General features: G+C 41.9%; 1 protein-coding gene across 2 annotated transcripts; it reads right to left on the minus strand.

Annotated features, from left to right (window-relative positions):
* Positions 1-7,155: 7,155 nt before the first annotated feature.
* On the minus strand, positions 7,156-19,525 carry SIX4 (SIX homeobox 4). Of its 2 annotated transcripts, XM_057543963.1 has the most exons (4): positions 19,420-19,525; positions 18,360-19,210; positions 14,956-15,644; positions 7,156-11,543 (listed from the first exon to the last, which is right to left on the minus strand). In XM_057543963.1, exons 1-4 carry the CDS (start codon positions 19,420-19,422, stop codon positions 10,747-10,749), a joined length of 2,340 nt encoding a protein of 779 aa, XP_057399946.1. In that variant the 5' UTR covers positions 19,423-19,525; the 3' UTR covers positions 7,156-10,746. The 2 variants fall into 2 exon arrangements, with proteins under 2 accessions (XP_057399946.1, XP_057399945.1); XM_057543962.1 differs by lacking the exon at positions 19,420-19,525 and having other exon boundaries at positions 18,360-19,318.
* Positions 19,526-21,102: the final 1,577 nt, after the last annotated feature.

A 21,102-nucleotide genomic window follows, 5' to 3' on the forward strand; every position in this document is an offset into this window, starting at 1 on the left:
CTACATCAAACTTAAAAACTTTTGTTCATCAAAGGACATAATCAATGGAATGAAAAGACAGCCTTGGAATGGAAGAAAATATTTGCAAATCATATATCTTAAAAGAGGTTAATATCCAGAATATATAAAGAATTCCTACAACTCAACAACAAAAAAATCAAATAACCAAATTTAAAAAGGGGCAAAGGACTTAAATAGACATTTCTCCAAAGATGATATACAAATGGCTAACAAGCACAGGAGGAGTGAAATTAAAAAATGATAATGCATTTCATGATTAATCATTGTCTATAGAGTTTAAAATCCTTATTATAAATGCTATATCATCCACTGAGAACATCCTTTCTCTCTGCCCTGCCAGAGTGCTCCTACTCATTCTTTGAAATACGATATCACCTTGCCTGTGGGGCCTTGTACAACTCCTAGGGACATGTACATACCTCTTTTGTAGTACTTTAGCATGAATAGGTCCATATCAATCCACTTAACTTAGTTCTTAGATGCTACAGACTGGCCTGTTCATCTTTGAATCCCAAGTGATGAGCCGGGCACTTGGCACATGGATGCTGGGGTTTGGCTTAAATTAAGTAAACTGATTCAACAAAGCCAAGCTTTGAGAGCTTTTCAGATCTGGTGTTTCTAGAGTTTGGAAGTGGTTCTTTATCAGAAGTTTGCTCCTCTGGTACAGGAGCTTGGGCCCAGATCACAGACCTGGTTTTATGTTTATGTACAAGTGCATTGGCATTTTTAAGACTTGGACTTCATCAAATTGGCACTGGGGAGCTCAAATCTCCACTGAATGTTGCCATATTTTAAATTTTACATCAGAGAAAATGAATGGGGAACACTTATGAAATCTATGACCCAGACCCCTGAGAAGTATGCATATGAGGTATGTGATCATCAGGCATAGAAAGTGATATGATCAGATTCAGGGTATTTTATCAAAGATTACACTTAACTGTTTTCTTTACTTTATAAAAATTATCTTGGTTTACAGACACATCTAATAGTTTTCATGGAGAAATCTGACTAAGACAGACTGAAAAGTGGTCTGTCAGTGTGAACTAATGAAAACTTTGGAATAACAGAAAAAAAAATTAAAAGGCAGTTTTATTTATAGGCCATGTAATAACAGAAAAAAATTTTCTTGTAGGCTCCATGGAGATCTGCTGTGTTAAAAGAGAGGATTACTTTGTATTTAACATTTCAATGGCTACTGTATTTGAGAATGCATTTAAGGGGTTTAAAGTGTTTAATAAATAGTTTTCCACCTTAGATGCTTTACATTTGGACCCAATCTGGTTCATGTATTTAATTTACATTGTTAATATGCACCATTTAAAATAACTACTGGCTGATGATCTTCAGTTTCTCTGCACCACCTACATTGCACTGACCAGTTAAAACTTCAATTTGCATTGAGATTTAGGTCAGTAATAGAGAAGCTACTGCATGAATCCTCACTGTTTAAAGTGTGGTCCCCAGGCCAGTAGTATCAGCATCACCTGGGAGCTTGTTAGACAAACAGAATCTCAAGCCTCACCCCAGACCTACTGAATCAGAATCTACACTTAATCAAGATCTTCAAGCTATTTATATATGCACATTAAAATTAGAAAACACTAGCTTGCAGCACTCATCTCCAAAGTGGGGTATATTTCCTCCAAAGTGTGTCCAAGAAGATTCCTTGGGAAAGGTAAACAATAATAAGAACTTATTCACCTTTATATAGTTGTATAATTTTGATTTTGTGAATTTTAATAATATGTATAATATTGCACAGCAGTACATGAATACAATTTTAAAATAATAAAAGTAAAATAAAATAAAGGCAAATTTTAGCCTAATTTATTCCTTCTTGAAAAAACACAAATTCTGTTTTAATATAGCGTGACTCATGCTGTGAGCTCAGTATTATAACACTACCAGTTTGCTACCTGATTCAAAAATCTGCACTCATCCTTGGGAAGACAGATATGTGTTAAGATATCAGAGTATGACTGTATAATGAGACTAGAAGTAAGGGACTCTTATTAGGTGAGATTGTATGTATTCTTAGAACTAGTGTGTGTTCATTGGAGATATTTTGGAAAGTCTACCTGGGATGATTGGGATAGGATACTTGGTCACTTTTTAAAAATATATATATATTTTTATTGAAGTATAGTTGATTTACAATGTTGTGCCAGTCTCTTGATCACTTTTAAGATCCCTGATGAGTATTCATGCAGGGACAGAATTTAATCCATCCTGATTCCCATTAAGTGCTAATACAATAAATTTGCCAAGGAATGAATATTGTTTATACTAGGATATTCAATGTCATCCGGATGTTAAAGAACACAGTAAGAATATACTTATTAAATAAATAAAAATGAATACAAACTTGTATTACATTCCCTAATTTTTTTTTTTTTTCTTAATTTTATTTATTTTTGCTGTGTTGGGTCTTCGTTTCTGTGCGAGGGCTTTCTCTAGTTGCGGCAAGCGGAGGCCTCTCTTCATCGCGGTGCGCGGGCCTCTCACTATCGCGGCCTCTCTTGTTGCGGAGCACAGGCTCCAGACGCGCAGGCTCAGTAATTGTGGCTCACGGGCCCCGTTGCTCCGTGGCATGTGGGATCTTCCCAGACCAGGGCTCGAACCCGTGTCCCCTGCATTGGCAGGCAGATTCTCAACCACTGCGCCACCAGGAAAGCCCCACATTCCCTAATTTTAACCAAATATATATTTTGGGTTTCTCTTTGGCACATCTCCTAAGTAGCTCACACCTTAAAAAGCAAAGAAAACAAAACAAAAACCCCAGAACAACCCTTGTTTTTCTATGGCTAATTTTTATGGTTTCATTATAGCTAATGACTTTTCAACACAGGAATCCTCTTGGAGGTAATTATCCAGGCTCTGGATAAGATGTGTGTGGGGAAACTACACTTAACTGTTTTCAGAGGATCCAACAGCTCAGATTCCACTGTCTGGTCCTTGATACCCAGTAGGGAAGTGGAGCACATTAAGAAAGGAAAGGGTGACATTTGCTTTTCCTCCACTCATCCATCCTTCTCTCCCTAGTCCCCAAACCCACACACACGCACACATACACACACACAAACACACACTTGTCTGTTGTGCTTAGAAATAGGGAACACCTTGCTCAGTTTTATTAATCTGCAACTTATCATCCATGATGATAGCTTTGTTCTTTTGCATCTTTAAAAGGCTTCCTTAAAATACAAATTCCCAAGGGGTGGAGGGTTGGGCTCTTCATACATTAAACTATTAACCACCCACACCAGGATTATCACTTAAGGAGCTTGGGAAGCTAGGACAATACCTGAGGGAAGGGCAGACCCATTAGGGAGCAAAGTAGATACAGGTGAAGAAGGTGGAAAAGTACAAAAGCAGCCCTGCCTCACCTAGCTCTACACCTCTAGATAGTCCTAGGGGGGTCACAAGTTGTTGACTCAATATCAGTTATTTTATCTTACATTTGTAGCCCTTGGCAGGTCACAGTGTACTTTCACTCTGCAATTGATTCCATCGTCTTAACCTGTGGGGTGGCCTGGGAGGGAGTGCATTTTATTAACCCTTTTTCTCTTCTTATAACGACATGGATCTCAAATATAATGATATCCAACACACTCATTTCAATGGAAAAAAAGAGAGGTGAGTTGATATTTCCCAAATCTAAAGGCTAACTAGAATCCAGATTTCCTGATGCCTAAACTCTACATTCCATTAACTATTCCTCATAGACTCTTTAGACATCTGCTCAGTGTAAATACAATAATAGGAATATATCCATAGAGAGAATATTTTTAGAAAGCATATCTGTATATAAGTATAAATACCGCTATTTTGAAACATTGATCTAAAAAAGCTTAGTGAGTACATTTTTGCTAATGACCCCAATTGTCTGTCAAACTTTGTATCATCTGGAACCCAGCCTCTGTTTGGAAGTAAGTGGAAAAAACCTTGGAGCAGTAAGGAAAATAATCACCATGAAGACCATCTACGAATGCTAGAAGATTCACAGAACCACTCTCAGACCCTACCCCAAAATGCAGTGATTTATTTTTGTTCTCTAAATAGGGATAATACTTTAACCAGCTGAGCCATAAGTTCCCTAATCCAAGCAAGTGAAATGATTTAAAGGGATGGATGACTGTTAGAGTCACTATTCATTCAACAAATAATTTTTAAGTGCCTACTGTGCTCTACTACACTAAAGGAGAAACAAAGATGAAAGTGTTGAGGCAAACACGTAATTACAGTGATGTGATAAGTGCCACACGAAAGGAAGATATAAATTCCTGTCTGATCACAGAATCAGCCATGTACTATTCCGTTTATGAGGGTGAGACAGAGCTTCCTGGAGCAGACTCACTTCCTAGTGAGTCTGGGAGATCTGGTAGGTAAGAAAGAACCTGGTGCCTGCAGGGAACAGATTCATGTGGCTAGAGATGTGACCAGACAGAGAGGTAAGGCCTGGGTCTTGGAGGCTTTGTATGTTAAGGAGTTTAAATGGTATTTCATAAGCAATGGAGAGCCATTGAAGATTTCAAACTAGAATGTGAGGCTGGGATAAGTCTTGAATTCTGAAAGTCCTCTCTGAATATAGTTGTAATGTAGCCTGGAATGAGGACCAGACCCTGGATACCAAGCAGGCAGAGGCTGCAATAATTCAGTCAAGAAATGGTAAGTACCTAAACTATAGCAGTAACCCTAGAAATGGAGGGGAAAGAACTAATTCAAGAGACAGTAAAAGAGCAGACATGGATAGATGTGATCTGGTGGAGGAGGTGGGAAGAAAGGGACAGAAGACGCCAGAGTGAATCCCAGATTTTATATTTGGCCAATGGATGAATGAGGAACACAGAGTGGGGAACAGGTTTACAGTGAAGATAATAGTTTAAATTTTCATATATAGAGTCATAGGTGACTAGGACATTCTGAAGATACCCATTAGGGAAGTGCATCTACCAGCCTGGAGCTCAGGGCACAGGTTCAGACTGGGACAATCATAGTAGGAAGATGGCAGCTTTGGCTAAAAGCAGGAGGCCGAGTAGACAGAAGGTTTAGAGAGCACAAAATTCTGGAGACATTTGTGGACAAACTGTCACACACGCTTCAAGAGCTCCTGACATATTTCCTGTCGAACAGTTTAGGACAATGTGACATAGTTTCTTAATCCCTGCCGTCCCTCTTGCCTCCCACAACATTCTACAAAGAATAGGCTGCTGATATTTTAAAGTGGAAGTCATGTTATATCATTCCTTGCTTCTCAGAATCAAATTCAAATGATTTGGCACAGACCAGTAAAGCTCTACCTGTGATCTGGTCCCTGCCTATCTCTGACTGGATCTCCTTTCACATGACCCCTAGAGTGTGTAACACTGTGATCCAGCCGCTGTGCTCCTCCCTCAGGGCCTTTGTACTTGCTGTTCCCTGTGGCTGGAATGCTCTTTTCTAGGTCTTGCAGGCTGGCTCCCTTGAACCGTTCAAATCTCTCTTCTGAAATGTCACTTCTTCAGAGACCTTCCTTGACCAATCTAATCCCCACCTCTACCCATTCCCCATTCTCAATTCAATCACCCTGTTATTGTCTTTATAGCATTGACCATTATCTGAATGTATTTTGTTTATTTACTATCTACTGTATTGGAAATGGTGAGGTACAAAGGTAAATTTCCACATTTATTATTTTTAAGGCAAACTGGAAAGGTGGGATGGAATCATATAGCTAAAGGTCTTGAATTCTCATTGAGGGGTTTTAATTTGCTAGTTTCCAAGGAGCTACAAAAATGTTTGAAGGAACACAACATTTTAATCAACTATACTACGATAAAATTAAATTTAAAAATTTGTCGCTAAAAAAAAGTTTGAAGTAGATCAGTAACCTTGTCAAATGTGTTAAAAATGTTTCATTAAGGGCTTCCCTGGTGGTGCAGTGGTTAAGAATCCGCCTGCCAATGCAGGGGACATGGGTTTGAACTCTGGTCCGGGAAGATCTCACATGCCGTGGAGCAACTAAGCCCACGTGCCACAACTACTGAGCGTGCGCTCTAGAGCCTGCGAGCCACAACTACTGAGCCTGCATGCCACAACTACGGAAGCCTGCATGCCTAGAGCCCGTGCGGCTCTAGAGAAGAGAAGCCACCAAAGCGAGAAGCCCGCGCACTGCAGGGAAGAGTAGCCCCCACTTGCTGCAACTAGAGAGAGCCCGTGCGCAGCAACGAAGACCCAATGCAGCCAAAAATAATAAATAAATAAATTTATTAAAAAAAAGAATTTGAAAAAGAATATATATATGTATAACTGAATCACTTTGCTGTACACCTGAAACTAATACAACACTGTTAATCAACTATACTCCAATATAAAATATTTTTTTAAATGTTTGGTTAAGATATGATAGAATATAATCACTCCATAATATTCTGACCCTATACAGTACCCACTTACTGAGACACTATTCACTTTAACTGGTTTAACTACATAGAAAATTTGTAAATAAATGAACTGAATGACAAGATTATAAAAAACTCTACACATAATACCTGAAATTAATTTAATGACTTTAGTTTTGTAATAGAGTTGTACAGGTGGTCCCAGTCTATTTTTTTAATCTAGTTTCCTCTTTATTTCAGTGTGGGAGGCATGCAAAATCAGATGTCATGTAATTTTAACATGAGGACCAAACTGTACTAAGGCTGACTCTTCTACACACTCAGTAATGCTGTTCTGTCCATAGTTTTAAGCCAAACCACTGGTGGACCCAGCTGTGGTATAACCAGACTTTGACTAATGGGAGTGCTTTAAAGATGGGGTGATACTGAGCTCTTTCAGTAAGGCTGGGAATGGAAAGGTCCTTGGACCTTTCAATTTAATTCCATTAAAAATGGTATCAGATTCAGATTTTGGGACACCCAAATGAATGACACATTTCTTTCCTTTAAGGAGGATGAAATCTAATCATTTAGCTGTGAGTATGCAGTACAATTAAGTGAGTTGGGTAATTTTGTATAAAGACCAACAGACTATTTTCCCCAAATGACTCCTCTTATATTTGCAAGCCTATGAAATGTTTGTGGATTTTTGTTTTTCTTTTCTTTACTCTTCTCTGCTTTCCCAGGGATAAATAACTTTTTCAACATAAGGTATGTATAAATATAAAGTTTATTTAGCATAGTGTTTAGAAAAATAAGTTCACATCATTTCAGAAAACAAATAAAACACTTAATTGTCCAGGCATAAACCCCTATTACAGTACAACATACATACTTTAGATCTCTTTGGTTGGGTAATTAAGCACAGAAATGTTCTGGGACATGCTCTGTGTGCCATCACCTAACAGTGCAGTATAGACTCTGTTACCCCACCCCATGATATACATTCTGTATAGATTTTCTCTTTGTGTAAGGCACAGTAAAACCATATTGAGTATATAACTGGTTGCCTCTAAACATACAGTACATGCAACAAAAGAATAAAAAATTTTTGAGAACCCTGAAAGCCAAAAGAGTCACATGCTATACAATTTTGAGTAATAAAATGTGTGGTGGTAATAAGAAATTAACATAAAATGTATCAGTTAGATACAAAATAACTGTTACTCTATTATCTAAGCTCTAAGAAGACTTTGAAACATCTTCTATAAAATGTAATTCTTTTCCCCACAGTTTTCCTGAATTATTTATATTTTTATGATGAGATGATCTGTCAAAAACATTTTAAAGAATGAAGAACTTCTGGTTATGTACTAATGCACACTTGTCTAACATGTAGTAGGGCAGGCTGCAATATCTACCCAATTATCCAGCTTTTAACATGCAAGACGCAAGGGCATATACAGGGAGATTTAAGGTCAGTGTGCAATTCAACTATGAATTTTATCTATGGCTATAACATCTACCTGCCTTTCTGTAACACAAGAAAGGCACTGAAATGTGTATAATTCAGTCTTTTCTTTACTATGAATATGCGTGAGCTATAAAGCAGTACAACACAGGTGCTTTTGCTTGACTGAGGAACAAATGCACCTTCTCTTTAAACAACAGGCTGTCCTTTACTGGATGTAACTAAGAGCTATATATCAATTCTGACTGATAGAGTGCATAGATAGGCTCACACAGCCAGCAGCAGGGGTTGGGGTTTGCAGGGAGTTATTTATCCCTATTCTGATTCCTCTTTTGGGATCATTAGAGGGTCATTTGCAGCATCTTCAAGCATTGGTTTACGTAAGAGGGAAATTCTGACAAGGGTTCTGAGTCTGGCCCTTGGTACTGCAAAAAAACATTTGCAATTCTGTGCAAGGAGATCATGGGGTTTATCTTATTTCATTCCCATATATATGGGCTACATATCAATTGGCCCTTATTTTACTGAAAGAACAGAAAAGAACAAGTTCTTTATAATGTGCATTGATTCTTACCTGGTATATATTGTATAGCTACCTGGAGTAATTGTAGGAGTATAATTACATCATGTTGGAGTATGAATAGGTTTCCTAAGTAAGTCTTAAGTTTTGTGCTATCTTTTCTCTTTCTTAAGGAAGAAAAGAGGAAGAACTGTGAATAAAAGAGAGGCTTATATTTTCGGAAGACACAAAACTTTTCCTGTTATATATATGTATATATAACATATATAACTTTTTAAACCTTCCCATCTTTCTTATTGGATGGGTATTTTAAAATAATTAACAAACTCTTGATATTTGCAGCAATCAAGTGGAAAACATCATTTTCATGTAAACTGCACTATAGACCCATGTAATTAATCTCAGTAACATGATCAGCACACACCCAAAGAAACAAACAAGCTGTATAAGTAGTGGTGGAGTGGAAGAGAACTCTAAAAAACCTGATGTTGTAAAACAAAACAAAACAAAAAAACACGTAATTTCAGCAGTTTAGGAACTTTCGCTAATTCCATAAAAAAATGGGATCTAAGTTCTTTATCAAAATGATAGGGGAGAAAAAAAATGATGGGGGAGGAATTCTTCAAAGGGCTCTTCACCTATGCCTGCAAGTTCCATTTGCAGTAAGAACAAAAGTTAAATCCTCTATGGCCCTTATTCAACATGCTGGGCTGATGGGCATGTAGACACTTACAATGGACCCTTTGTTCCGATCTTAAAGAAAGCAAGATGTGGTGACATCTTCATGTTCAACAACTTTCTGTCATCTCTGAAGAGATCATTTTCTCACTTTTCTTGCTTTTCAGAGACCAGAGACTTTACTCACTACATAAATGTATTTGTATTATTACATCTTCTGTTCAGAGTCCAGATAAAAACTGTAACCACAGCTCACAACATTATCAAACAAGCTTCTTACAGAAACCCTGAAAGATTTACTTTTAAAGAAGAGGTGATAATATAGTGCAAACAACAGTCATATGTCATAATGTAACAATTGAGTTAAAACATTTAGAACTAAGTTTCAACAGGACATAATTCATCTCAATAGAAGTTACATATTCTTTCTTTCCTTTAAAATGGTTGTTTTCATAGCCTCCAGAATTGGTTTTACATGGTAGTCTATAACTGTTACTTCTTTGTAATGAAAAGTATCAACAATAATTAATTGTTCAACCACTTGCATCATAAACATTAACTCTAATAATATAAGTGAAACTTAAGTTCTTCAGATTTAGAGCAATTCTGTGAAATTAACCCTGTTGGATAGTAGAAAGGAGTCATCAGTGCTTCTGTTGACACTTCTGTACCTTAGTAAGAGTAATAAAAAGGCCACAAGGTAAAAAGGCACATAGAATTCTGTAGAAAATATATTTAAATGAATCAGAGAGTTGCTAAATAAAGAACAAGGATGTGAAAAAAAGTACCAAAATTCCAATATTGGGAGTTAGATTTCTTGTTTCAGTGTTATTAATATTGACCTTAATAGACTCCTGATAAAAATCATTACTTTTAAAATCCTACAAAAAGTAAAACTTTGTTGGAAATAACTGTTCACTTCCTGTTCAAACAATAAAAATAAATTAAACAGTACGAAAACATTTTTCTTTTCAGTTCATAGTGTCTGAAGTATAAGAGAAACATATACAGCATAAATAAAATTCACTGTAATTACCCAAATTCTTGCTTATAGGACTAATATATTTACACTCATACTGAAGTTTGTTTCAGAGTTCTTAGTGGAGTTGCAAACTTTCTCAGCCACAGTGAACTATTAGCAATCACATTTGGAAATGTATAGAGACAAGCCAAGACTTTCACAAAAATGCTGAAAAACAGAAATGCATATATTCAAAAATATACCCTTAGAATAGTGTAGAGTACCTTTTATGCTTCTTAACCTTACCAATGCCCGTGGAGTAAAAGTAAACAAAAAGAATTGTATTGTTTCTAACGCTCTGTAGTGATATTTAATTTTCTACCTTAAGTGTATACATTTTTAATTTAGAAAACTATTTATCAAGTTCCATTTGATCTTAGAATTATGTTAAGTCAACCAAATGATACACTTTGACTTCTTGATATATTTCATCTTGTTCCTCTGTCTCCATCTATTTAAAAGAGAACACATGTGAACAAAAAGGCTGCAGTAATGCAGTTCTACTCCTGCATATTTAACTGTGATCTTCATGCAGATCAATCCAAAGTCTTTTGAATGCATTTACTTGCAAAACTAATGTTTCCCTTCAAATGGGAAAATCCTTTATGTCCTCAGGTCTTCATGAAAAGATTTGCCTGCTGATGCCAGGAAAAAAAAAAAAAAGAAATTAAGTTTACAAGTCTTGCATCTCTTCATCCAATTGGACAGTCTGGAGCTTGGCAAGCTCTTTTTTGTCTGTTTCCAGGTCTTCACAGACAGTCTCAACCATGCCCTCTAAGACATACTTGGATTTGGAGTCCAGCATCATTAAGTTGCTTGTTGCTTTGCTCTCAGAATTTGTTAAGAAATTCTCTTTTATGTTAGCTACTGATTGCATAAACAAATGATGTTCTCTGACAAAATCCTGGTGTACTGTAGGGGAGGGGTGACTCACCTGGGCTTCAGCTGTGGGAACTATTTCCCCAAGGGCAGCCTGGGTCATGGGTACTGATAATAGATCTTGACCAGTAATAAGGGAGCAGTTCTGAAGAGTTGCATAGTTAGTGTTGCTGACAGATGTCACAGTAGATTTGCTTGCCACAGGTGCAGACATTGGCTGGCTATCAACAATGTCAGGATTTAGCTCAGTGGGGTTTAGTAGGGTAGGGGGAGTCAGGGAAAAATTGTGAGTTGGGGATACATTAACTAAGGAGGAGGACAGTGGGTGGAGGCCACTTCCCGAGATACTTTCAGAAGACAGGTTTGCATTTACTTGTGCATTCTGATTGACAGGCATCAACTGAGAAAACACCAGGCTCCTCTCCACGCCCTCCTGTTTAACAGATCCTATAGTCTGGCCTGAATTAGGAACAGTGTATACCACTGCACTGGGAGCAAGAGAGCTCAAGAAAACCTTTCCTTGCTGGACTGTGGCGGACTCACTTGTAAATGTGCTCCCATCTGAAGTGCTTGAATTTACTGAAATATTACCTAAAAAAAAAAAAAATAAAGTACAGATTATCATTGATGGGGCTGATAAGGAAAGAAAAAAGTTACTTTTTTACACACATGATTTTTCTCAGGTTCCGTAGAATCACCTTGAGCACTTAAAACTACAGATTTCAAGGCTCCGCTCCTGAGAATCTATCTGACTCAGTAAGTCCCAGAACAGGTGTATTTTTAACTCCTTGAGTAATTCTGGTGATGAAGCGGGAGCGAGAACTACTGGCTTATAAATCAAATGGAAAAAAAAAATTTTGTTTCCAAGTTCTAATTTCAGTCAAGTTTCTGGTTCAGTATTACTGAGACTTGATATCTCTCAATTAGTTGATAGTTATTGCTTGCTCTGCCAGTTAGAACTAGAAAACACAAATGCGAAAGAGAATGCCTTTGTTCAGGGCAAGCTCAGTAACTGACACAAAATATAAACGGAAATGCAGAAAATACCACATAAATGAGTTACCCTGGGGCTTACAGTTAACCATATAAACCTGTACAGACAAGTTGCAAAGTTTCACCAAACTAACCATAATGTCAAGTCAACAAAACATTCAATAGTTTTTTTTTTTTCCTTTTGTTGTGCTAGTTCTGAATTTTCAGTGTTGTAGTGACAGGAAGAATTAATGATAATAATGAAATGTGCTTTTTAAAATACAGATTAACATAAAGAGCTAGAGCTAATGCTTCTGTAAAAGGTTTGTATCTTTTGAGACTCTCATTATAATGTTCTACAGAGACCAGAAGTAGAAAAAGAAATATAAGTAGAAAGCTGAGTTGTTCAAATCAGCTAACTCAGACAATGCAGATGAATTAGACCCCCTTCCCCTAACTCACACCATCAAATAAAACCCTTTTCTTTCTGAGTCTTTTCCTAGGCACAGTGAAATAATGGCAATTATCTTGCCAATAAAGGAAAGGTGGACATGGGGGAGTTTTGTGACACAATAATTCAAGTAGGGTGTTTACCCTGATCTTGAATTAGATGTTCAGTAAATTCTTCATTATTTTGAGAAAACAGCCTAATGTTAAAGGTAATTCACCTAAAACATTTCCCTCCTTGAATTAATAGAATAATTGTGATTATGTTGCCACCTGTATCGATAAATGTATGTCACAGGGCTGTTTATATGTCTTCCAAACATTTTTAAGCACCTTAAATGCAAAGGAATGGCTTTAAACAAACAAAAAATGAAAACACTTTATTTGAACTTAAGAAAAACATTTCTACATATGTTTGAGCTCTTCTCTAACGTAAATCTTTGTTCCAGGTCGAACAAACTAAAAAGGCTTTAAAATTCTTGTTGACTACTAAACTGTAGCAAAAGACATCTGAAATAGATGGTTACTTTGTTGTGTGTATGCATTTGTGAAACTGTTTGCCAGTGTATTTGTGAATAAAATGATTCATTATTTTTTGATAGGGCTATATATAACATAATAGGTGTGACATTTTCCCAAACTGCTACGGAATATAAATAAAATAATATTTCTAAATGTGTAGATAATATAAAATACATAGATGAAGGGGGAAAAGCAGATGTGATCTAAAACTTGATATTAAGTATAGCTGCAACTGAATTATAAATTGAACAATAATTTCAAAATCAGTTAAAAAAAACCCAGTTGAGAAATGATATAGGTACAAAGTATAATTTTATAATGATGCTTAAAAAAAACCCTTATTTACTCAGATTATAAAGTGAGTAAAAGATGTAGAGATTCTGCTTTTCTATATAAGTTTCGACTATAGAAAGATAATCTACCTTGTCTAGCCATTTTTAAGAAGGGCTTGGTATCTGTTTTGAGAAAGGCTGAATCCCCAAATGCTTTACTGAGAACTGCAATACACAGTTACTCTAAGGGAACGTTGTTTCCTGGGCCATCTGGTTAAACTTATGTCTTCAACTCACCCAGACAAGTCTAAGGATTGACAGCTCTGTCATTTGATCTTAGCTACTTTAACTGAAAATGCTGTTCTTATTCATATTAAATGCCCCATTTTAAGAATTAGCTATTAGTTTGTAATAATTTTCTATGGTAGCACTTTTTTAGATTATGTGTGAGAAGTATTCCTGCTTTTCTCCTCCCCCAATGTACATACTATGCTTTTTGCTCAAATTTGTTGTCTTTAAAATGTTACCTACTATTTGGAAATTTCCTAAAGAGAGAAAAAGGGTTAGATCCACATTAAAGTATTGTAAACTAAGCACTTTGGCTTTCCCTGTGGTTTTCCTATTTTTGCCCTGTGTTGGATAGTGACTAAGCTTAATCCTTTCCATAGCCTGGAACAATGAAGAAATAAACAGCATGCTGCAGGACTGTTGTGTGTTACTATACTACCATTTTACCTAAAGAGAAACAAATGAACAGAATGGAATTTACTGCACAACAATTCTTCCATTAATGCCTCAAACTGAAGTAGACCATAGTTGTGGAAACAAGAGTTGTGTATAAATTGAGTTTTTTTTTTTTTTTTTTTTTGATAAAACTATTTTACAGGAAGCTGATCTTTAAGGCAAACAGTTACTTATTTTGTTTTGGTAAAAATTTGGACTTTCAGATTTGCTTCCAGGGAGGCAAATATGCACTAAAATCTCCCACTCCTGAATTCAAGCAGCTCTGCAACCTCCACTGCCACTCTAACCATTCCTGTTTCTATAGAGAAACAATGACACAGAGCCATCCAGATTTGCTTAAAGTCATTGAAGAACTGGCATATCAGTCTCAGGTTTCCCAAATTTCAGATCAGTGCTTCCTTTAGCAGATGCCTTAGTAAAGCCACCAACATATAAAATAAGGCTTACAGTTACCTCCATAAATAAACCCACACATTTAGGGGGCAAGTATACATGCACAGCAACAGCCAATCACATACTCCTCTGTTTTCCCTTTAGGTCTGTTAGTCTTACTTATAGGAGGAACATGAATCAAACGCAAATGACCCAGTCTCTTTAGCTCGCTCTTCTAAAACTCCTTTTGGTCAAATAAATAATTCTTAGGTGAAGTCTACACATTCTTACCAACTGCTTGACTTATTTTGTGTTCTAGCAATATTATTAATTTTTAATCTTAAAATGTCAAGCAGTGGGTTATTTTGTAAGCACCGATTGACTTAGCATATTTCTATAATTGTAGAACTGGCAGGACTCGCTGCGAACTGTATTTTTCCATTCAGTTGTTGGAAAAATAAAAGCCCACCCCCATGATGCCAGGGAACCAAGCAAGCTGGATATTACATGGATGTTGTGAAGAAAGAGAAACACATCAAGGCTATTCTGCAGCTGTGGCAGCCAGTGAGGTACCTGAACAGTAACAGCAATCTATAGCTCTCACCAAATGCGTCATTTACAGCAGCTGGCTAAAACATTCACTGGTGCATTACGGTACCAAACCAGACTTTTACCTTGTGAAGCTGCCACTGAAACAGGAGGCAGCTGCAGTGGAGAGAATCCAATGCTCCCATTAAGGAACTGACTGCTCGCTCCGGAATTGGGGATCTGGACGATGCCATACTGGTTAATTTGCACTGGTGTGGTAAAAGTCACTACAGAACCTCCATCCTGGGAAGCCACTGTTTGAATACCTTCTCTTTTCACCTCAGTGCTGGGTATCAGCCCTGGGAATGACACAGGAGCACTGGGGCTGTAGGAGGTGGTGGCTGCTGAGTTAGCTGAAGAACTCTGGAGAACTTTGAATTCCTTCACATCCTGGGAGGTAGACCCCAATATGTCAGTCATGGATATACCATTGCTCACAATGTTTGATGCCATTTTTGGTGGGTTCAATGACACTGTCTGTGTATTTCCCACACTTAATCCATTAAGGATAACTCCGTTGGGTCCCTGAATGAAAGAATTACCATTAAGGAAGACAGGTGAAGTACTGGCAGGTACCAAACTTCCATTCAACAAAACTCCAGAAGAGCTTAACGATATTTTAGCATTTCCAATTTGTTGCATATATACTGGCTCCATGTGACTGGAAAGGCTGAGGTTGGTGACACCATCGGATGAACTGGAGAGTGGATGAGGAGACAAATCTTCATGACCCTTGCTGGATTCATCTTCAGTGCTAGGATTGCCATCCGACTCACTGTACAGAGGAGGAAATCAAGACATTCAGAAAGTCATGGGAATGACAATCTACATAGTGCCAATTGTTTGGAAAACCAGCCTCTAATCCCATTAAAGATAGTGTTTAAGGAAAGCACAGCAGGAAGTCTTCTAGTCTTGTTTTAGCTATGAGGCCTTTCAGCAGATTCTGACCAGGGCATCTGGGAAGAGGAACTCTCATGTCTCAATAACCTGTACTAATAATAAGTTCAGAGAAAGTCCAGAGGTCTAAAAGATATAAATTCAGCTAATAGGATTTACAGGAGAATTGTCTACACGTTTTTATAGCATTGAAGTTATTTATTACTGTTAAATATGCTGCTACCTATACCACAGAAAAAAAACTCATTAAAGGGTTGGTCAGTCATTTCTGTTTAGGAACTCTTTCCCTTCCCCTCAAACCAATTCAGATTAGTGTGATTTTGGAGGTAAATGAAACTGTCAAAGGAGCAGGAGGTGGGAAGTACTCAGTTTTGTCTGCCAGTTAGTTAACAAGAGATCATTTTCTCACCTGCTCCCAAACTTCTACTCCACCAGACTGACAACTATCTCATTCAACAGCCAACAAAAGTGGCTGTCTTGTTGTAGGAAAGGCACTTTCAACCCAAGAACTGTTATGTGCAGTCGCCTTTGAATCCAAAGAAAGTCATACGGGCCTATTTAACAAACACCATCCAGTGCCCTGGTGAGGTGGAAGGGAAAGGGTGTGGGTCACTCAGTGGCCTTGTACTTATCAGACCCCTTCCCCAGCACCCTCAGTCCTTCTGTTCCAAACAAGACTGTGTTCCTCAGCTCTCCGATTTGGGGGTAAATACCAAATCAGGGGAGGGGTAGTGGTGGGTGTTTCCCATTTGGTTTGAGGCTGGGCCGGGGGAGAAAGGATGGTAGGACAGAGGCAGTTTGGAGCGCGGCGGGACTTGGCCCAGCATAAGATCCGACATCCCTGCAGTGCCCCGAGGTCGGTTCGCTTTCATGCCGAGGGGAGGGGATTACCCCGGCTTTGGACTGCGGGGCCAGGAGCGCAGAAGGCGCTTTGATTTACGAGCTGAGGCTGAGCCGCCGTCGCCGTCTGCGAGGGTGACTCACCGGGGATGCGGGTGGGAGGTAGATCCGGAAAGGGGCCTCAACCAGGCAACTGGGCTGGGAGCGGGTGTGTGTCTTGCGGGGGGGCGAAGCAGGCTGTGTGTGGCTGGGGAGACGCGGGGAACGCGCCCGGCCAGGGAGTGGAGGCTCCAGGGCAGCTGGCCTGCGCGCCGCGCCCTCTCCCCACCCCCCTACCCCCTGCCCATCGGATTCCGTCGCCGACAGGATCCGCTGCCTCAAGCAGGCACGGGGACAGGTGGCGTGGAGTTACCAAGGCGCCTCCTCTGGGTCGCGCCCCCGCAAGTCTGCGGAGGGGTGCACGCAGGTCGCAGTGCGCGTTTTGTTTTGGTTACCGCGAGGCCGGGTTCGGGCACGGAGCCTCCCTCCTGCCTTGGGCGAGAAACGGGCAGGAGCGGCCCGCGGCGGGCTCTGGAACGCGCCGGGTGATCACCTTCTCCCCGCCGGGCCGGGCTCCCCGGCTCCCAGATTCCCCCCCTCAGCAGAACCTTCGAGCTGCTTTTGGATTCCTTCTCTCCTTTCCCCGCAGGGCTGGCGACACCATCCCTTTCGGCGACCTTCTCTTTACTTTGTCCAACAATACACACAGACACACAGACCAGGTGTCTGACTCAGGAGGACGTACAAAAGAGCAGGAAAACCCGGTATTTTCTACCGGTTGGGAAAAAATACCTGGCAGTCAAAAAGTTCAAACCCGCCAGGGTTGGCGCTCAAAGAGGTGCGGAGTGGATAGCGCCCCCAGTCCTTCCCTGCTGTCCGCCTGGTGCCAGCCTGCCCCCAGCCCCAATCACCACACCGGGAAGGAGCCCCGCAGGGTTCAGGGGCCGGGGAAGCCGCCCTCTAGCCCCACCACCCCGGCGGCGCTGAAATTCGATCCGAAGGAGTTCAGAATCAGGTTTCAAAACACCGCAGAGCCGAGCCGCACCAACACCCCACAGTTGCCGCGGCCGCGAAGGGAACCACAGCGGGCAGGGTGAATGATTAACTCTGTCATATAAAACCTCGACGTCCCCAGACCCCCTTCTGCGCTTCCAGACCCCACCAACTTTCTTCTCCCTCCGGAGCGGCCACGGCCACCTCCAGCGCCTGCCTGGGGCAGCCGAACCCTGGGGGTCCGGGAGCGCGTGCGCGCGCCGGGCCGGCGTGACCCCGTGGAGGTGCAGACCCCGGCGGGAGCTGGCAACCTCCGTGGGCATCGGGCGGCAGCGAGAACTGCCTTTCCGGCGTCTACACACGATCCTTCGCCCGGCCAGAACCGGGGAGAGAGTGGCAACTTCAAAGCCAGAGGGATGGGGGTGGGAAACCGGGCAGCAGTGACCAGCCGAGGTGGGGGCGGGGACTGAGACCTTAGGCGGGCGACCAGAAACTTCTGGGGGGAGGTGGGGGGAGGGTAAGGAGCAAGGTTCCCCCGCCCCTCGCCGCCGCCGCCCCCCCTTCCCCAGCCGGGGAGAGAGGTGGGGGGCGGGGAGAGGTGGGCAGCCGGACCAGGCTGGTGGGGAAGGTAAGCGCCATGTTTGCGAGCACTTGGAGGAAAAGAAAGCTGGGAAGGGGGTTGGGGAGAGGAAGGGGGAGGAGGAGGAAAGTTGGCGCTCACCTTTTGGACTGGGTCTCAGAGGGGTTCCGATCGCGCTGCCGGCGGTTCTTGAACCAGTTGCTGACCTGGGTGAGGGAGAGGCCGGTGATCTTGGCCAGGTGCCGCTTCTCGGCCGGCGAAGGGTAGCGATTCTGCTTGTAGAGCTCCTTGAGCGCGTTGCGCGACTTCTCCTTGAAACAATACACCGTCTCCTCGCCGTCCCAGATGGTGCGGGGCAGGGGGAATTTCCTGCGCAGCCGGTACTTGTCCACGGCGCCCAGCGGCCGGCCGCGGGCTCGCTCGGCCTCGGTGTAGCGCGCCTTGTACCAGAGCTGCTGCAGCAGCGGGTGGTTGGCCGACTCGAAGCTGTGGCTCTCGAGGATGCTGTAGAGCTCAGGGTAGATGCCCTGGTGGAAGGCCACCAGCGCCCGCGCCTTCAGCAGGCTCTCGTTGCCACGTAGCAGGTCGCTCTGGGGCAGGGACCACAGGAACCGGGCCAGGCGGTCCAGGTTGCCCCCCTGCTGCAGCGCCTCGCACACGCAGGCGACATGGTCGGGCGAGAAGGCCAGTGGGGTCTGCGCGGCGGCGGCGGCGGCGGCGGCCGCGGCGTGGTGGTGCCTGCCCAGAAGTTCCGAGTGGAGTTGTACCTGATCCGCCGCCGCTCCGGCCGTCGCCGCCGCAGCCACTGCCCCTTCCTCTCCGCTCACCCTGGCGGCGGTGGCCGCGGCGTCCCCCGGCTCCAGGGGGAAAGGGGCTGGAGCCGGGGGGCTCAGCCCCGCCGCCGCGCCCCCCGCCACTTCTCGGGGCGCCTCCTGCCCTTCCGAGGCGCTTTCCATCCCATTCTCCTGCTTGATGTCCGCCGCACTTGCAATCTGCCCGGTGGGGGAGGAAGAGGACATTTTTTTGTTGTTTATTTTCCTCCCTCCCTCACTCCCTCGCACTCTTTTCCTCTTTCTTTTCCCCTCTCTTACTCCTCCTTCTTCGTGTCCCTCCCCCCTCCCCCCCTCCGGAAAGCCCACTCCCTCCCTCCCGGTTTCGGCTGGATCTGGCCGATCAGGTTTCCCCCCGGCCACGCAGTCACCATTAAGATAGCTGCTAGAGCAAAGTAGTGTAAAAGGATAGCTGCTTTCTGCTGTTCCCCCAACGTGACTCCTCCGGTTGCTGCATACTATATGGCACTGGCGGCCCGGCCGGCCCGGCCGCGCCACCTCATTGGCTATTTCACATTCAGAGGGAGGAGGAGACACCGTTTCTATCCCTGTCGATCACCCGCCTCCCACTCCACCCCTTGCCGTTCCCTCTCCCCCTGACCCCCAGGCACCTATACCTGAAGGGAAACACCGACATTCTTTTCAGGCCCTGCTCCTGGGCGGGAACATGCCTAATGTGGCCTGAAAACTGGACAACAGACTTTTTCAAAGAGAGTCCCTACGATTCCAGTGGGAACATTAATTATGTGGCCTTAAGGTCCGGATGCGAAACTCTTAACAAAGAGACCACCCTCAGCATCTAGATGACAAAATTTCAGAGGACAATTCAGAAGCTTCCCTGGTATCTCTCTACTGCCCTTCACCCCCCTTTCAGATGTCTTCATTAAGGATTTTTATTCAAAAGGGTCAAGAATAAAATGGCACTAGGGAATGCTCTAAGGGGGAAGCACTCACAGTAAATTAAAATTCCAAAGGCGGGGGGAATGCTTGAAAACGGTATAAATAGCCCACTGAGAACACAAAAACAAGAAGCCTTCAAAAAAATGTGTTTAACCTTAAGTCACTTGGCGGGCTGGCAACCCAACTGAGTTGAACGTGTTACAACTGAACGTACAGAATGTTTTACCATATGTTTATCCTGGGTCGGTAGGGTGGAAGAGATCTAACTTTTGGATTATAATAACAGCATGGAAATGTAAGCCTCTATATGAACATTTTTAATATAAGTGTATGAACAGTTTTTTGGAGATGATATTCCTGGTAGAAACCACCTCTGTGTGCAGGTGTCTTGGAGGAGATCTTTGCGAGATCTGCAGCCATTTCCACAGCATAAACAGATGGGAGACTGCCCTCTGCTTTGAGGTGAAGTGCCCGTGGGGGTGGAGTCTGCTGCTTTCTGCAGCTGTGTCTCTTTCCTTCATAGTTTGCATGAGGTCTTCACTCAAAAAAAGATGAACCCATCTCTGCTTCTCTGATGACTGTGGGTCAGTTGGGTCTACCTGCTGGTACTCTTTCTCAAAAATCCAACATTTTAATGACATCATCCTAACCTTTACTTCTGGGTGGTTTTGTATTGTTTCTGCTCCCCAATTACCCATAAATGCTTACTTCAGCATATTGTAAAGCAGCTGTCTAGGTCACCTGCGATCGTGATCAGCTTGATGAGCTTTTCCTTTTTTGTGGACAGGCTGCATTTTTATTTCTGGTCAACGACCAAGGTGTCATTTGAGTTTGGACTTAACTTGCTTTTGTACTACCCTAATGAAGCCAGCCAGCACTGACATCTCTGGTAGATTCAAAATTTATAATTATGGAAAAGACCACACATTTCTACCCCATTGGAAATATCTAGTTAGGTATTGGACTTCTGGACGATATCTGAGATTCATAACTTCCTTGACTTTTAAAAAATATGCTCTTTATTTTAGAATAATTTTGACTTACAATACAGTCTTAAAAAGAGTACAGAGTTCCCACCTACTCTTTACCTAATTTCCCATAATGTTAACACCTTATATTATAATGATACTTTGTCCAAACAAATTAACATTGGC

Source organism: Balaenoptera acutorostrata, chromosome 3 (genome assembly GCF_949987535.1).
Source record: "Balaenoptera acutorostrata chromosome 3, mBalAcu1.1, whole genome shotgun sequence".
Lineage (NCBI taxonomy): Eukaryota > Metazoa > Chordata > Mammalia > Artiodactyla > Balaenopteridae > Balaenoptera > Balaenoptera acutorostrata.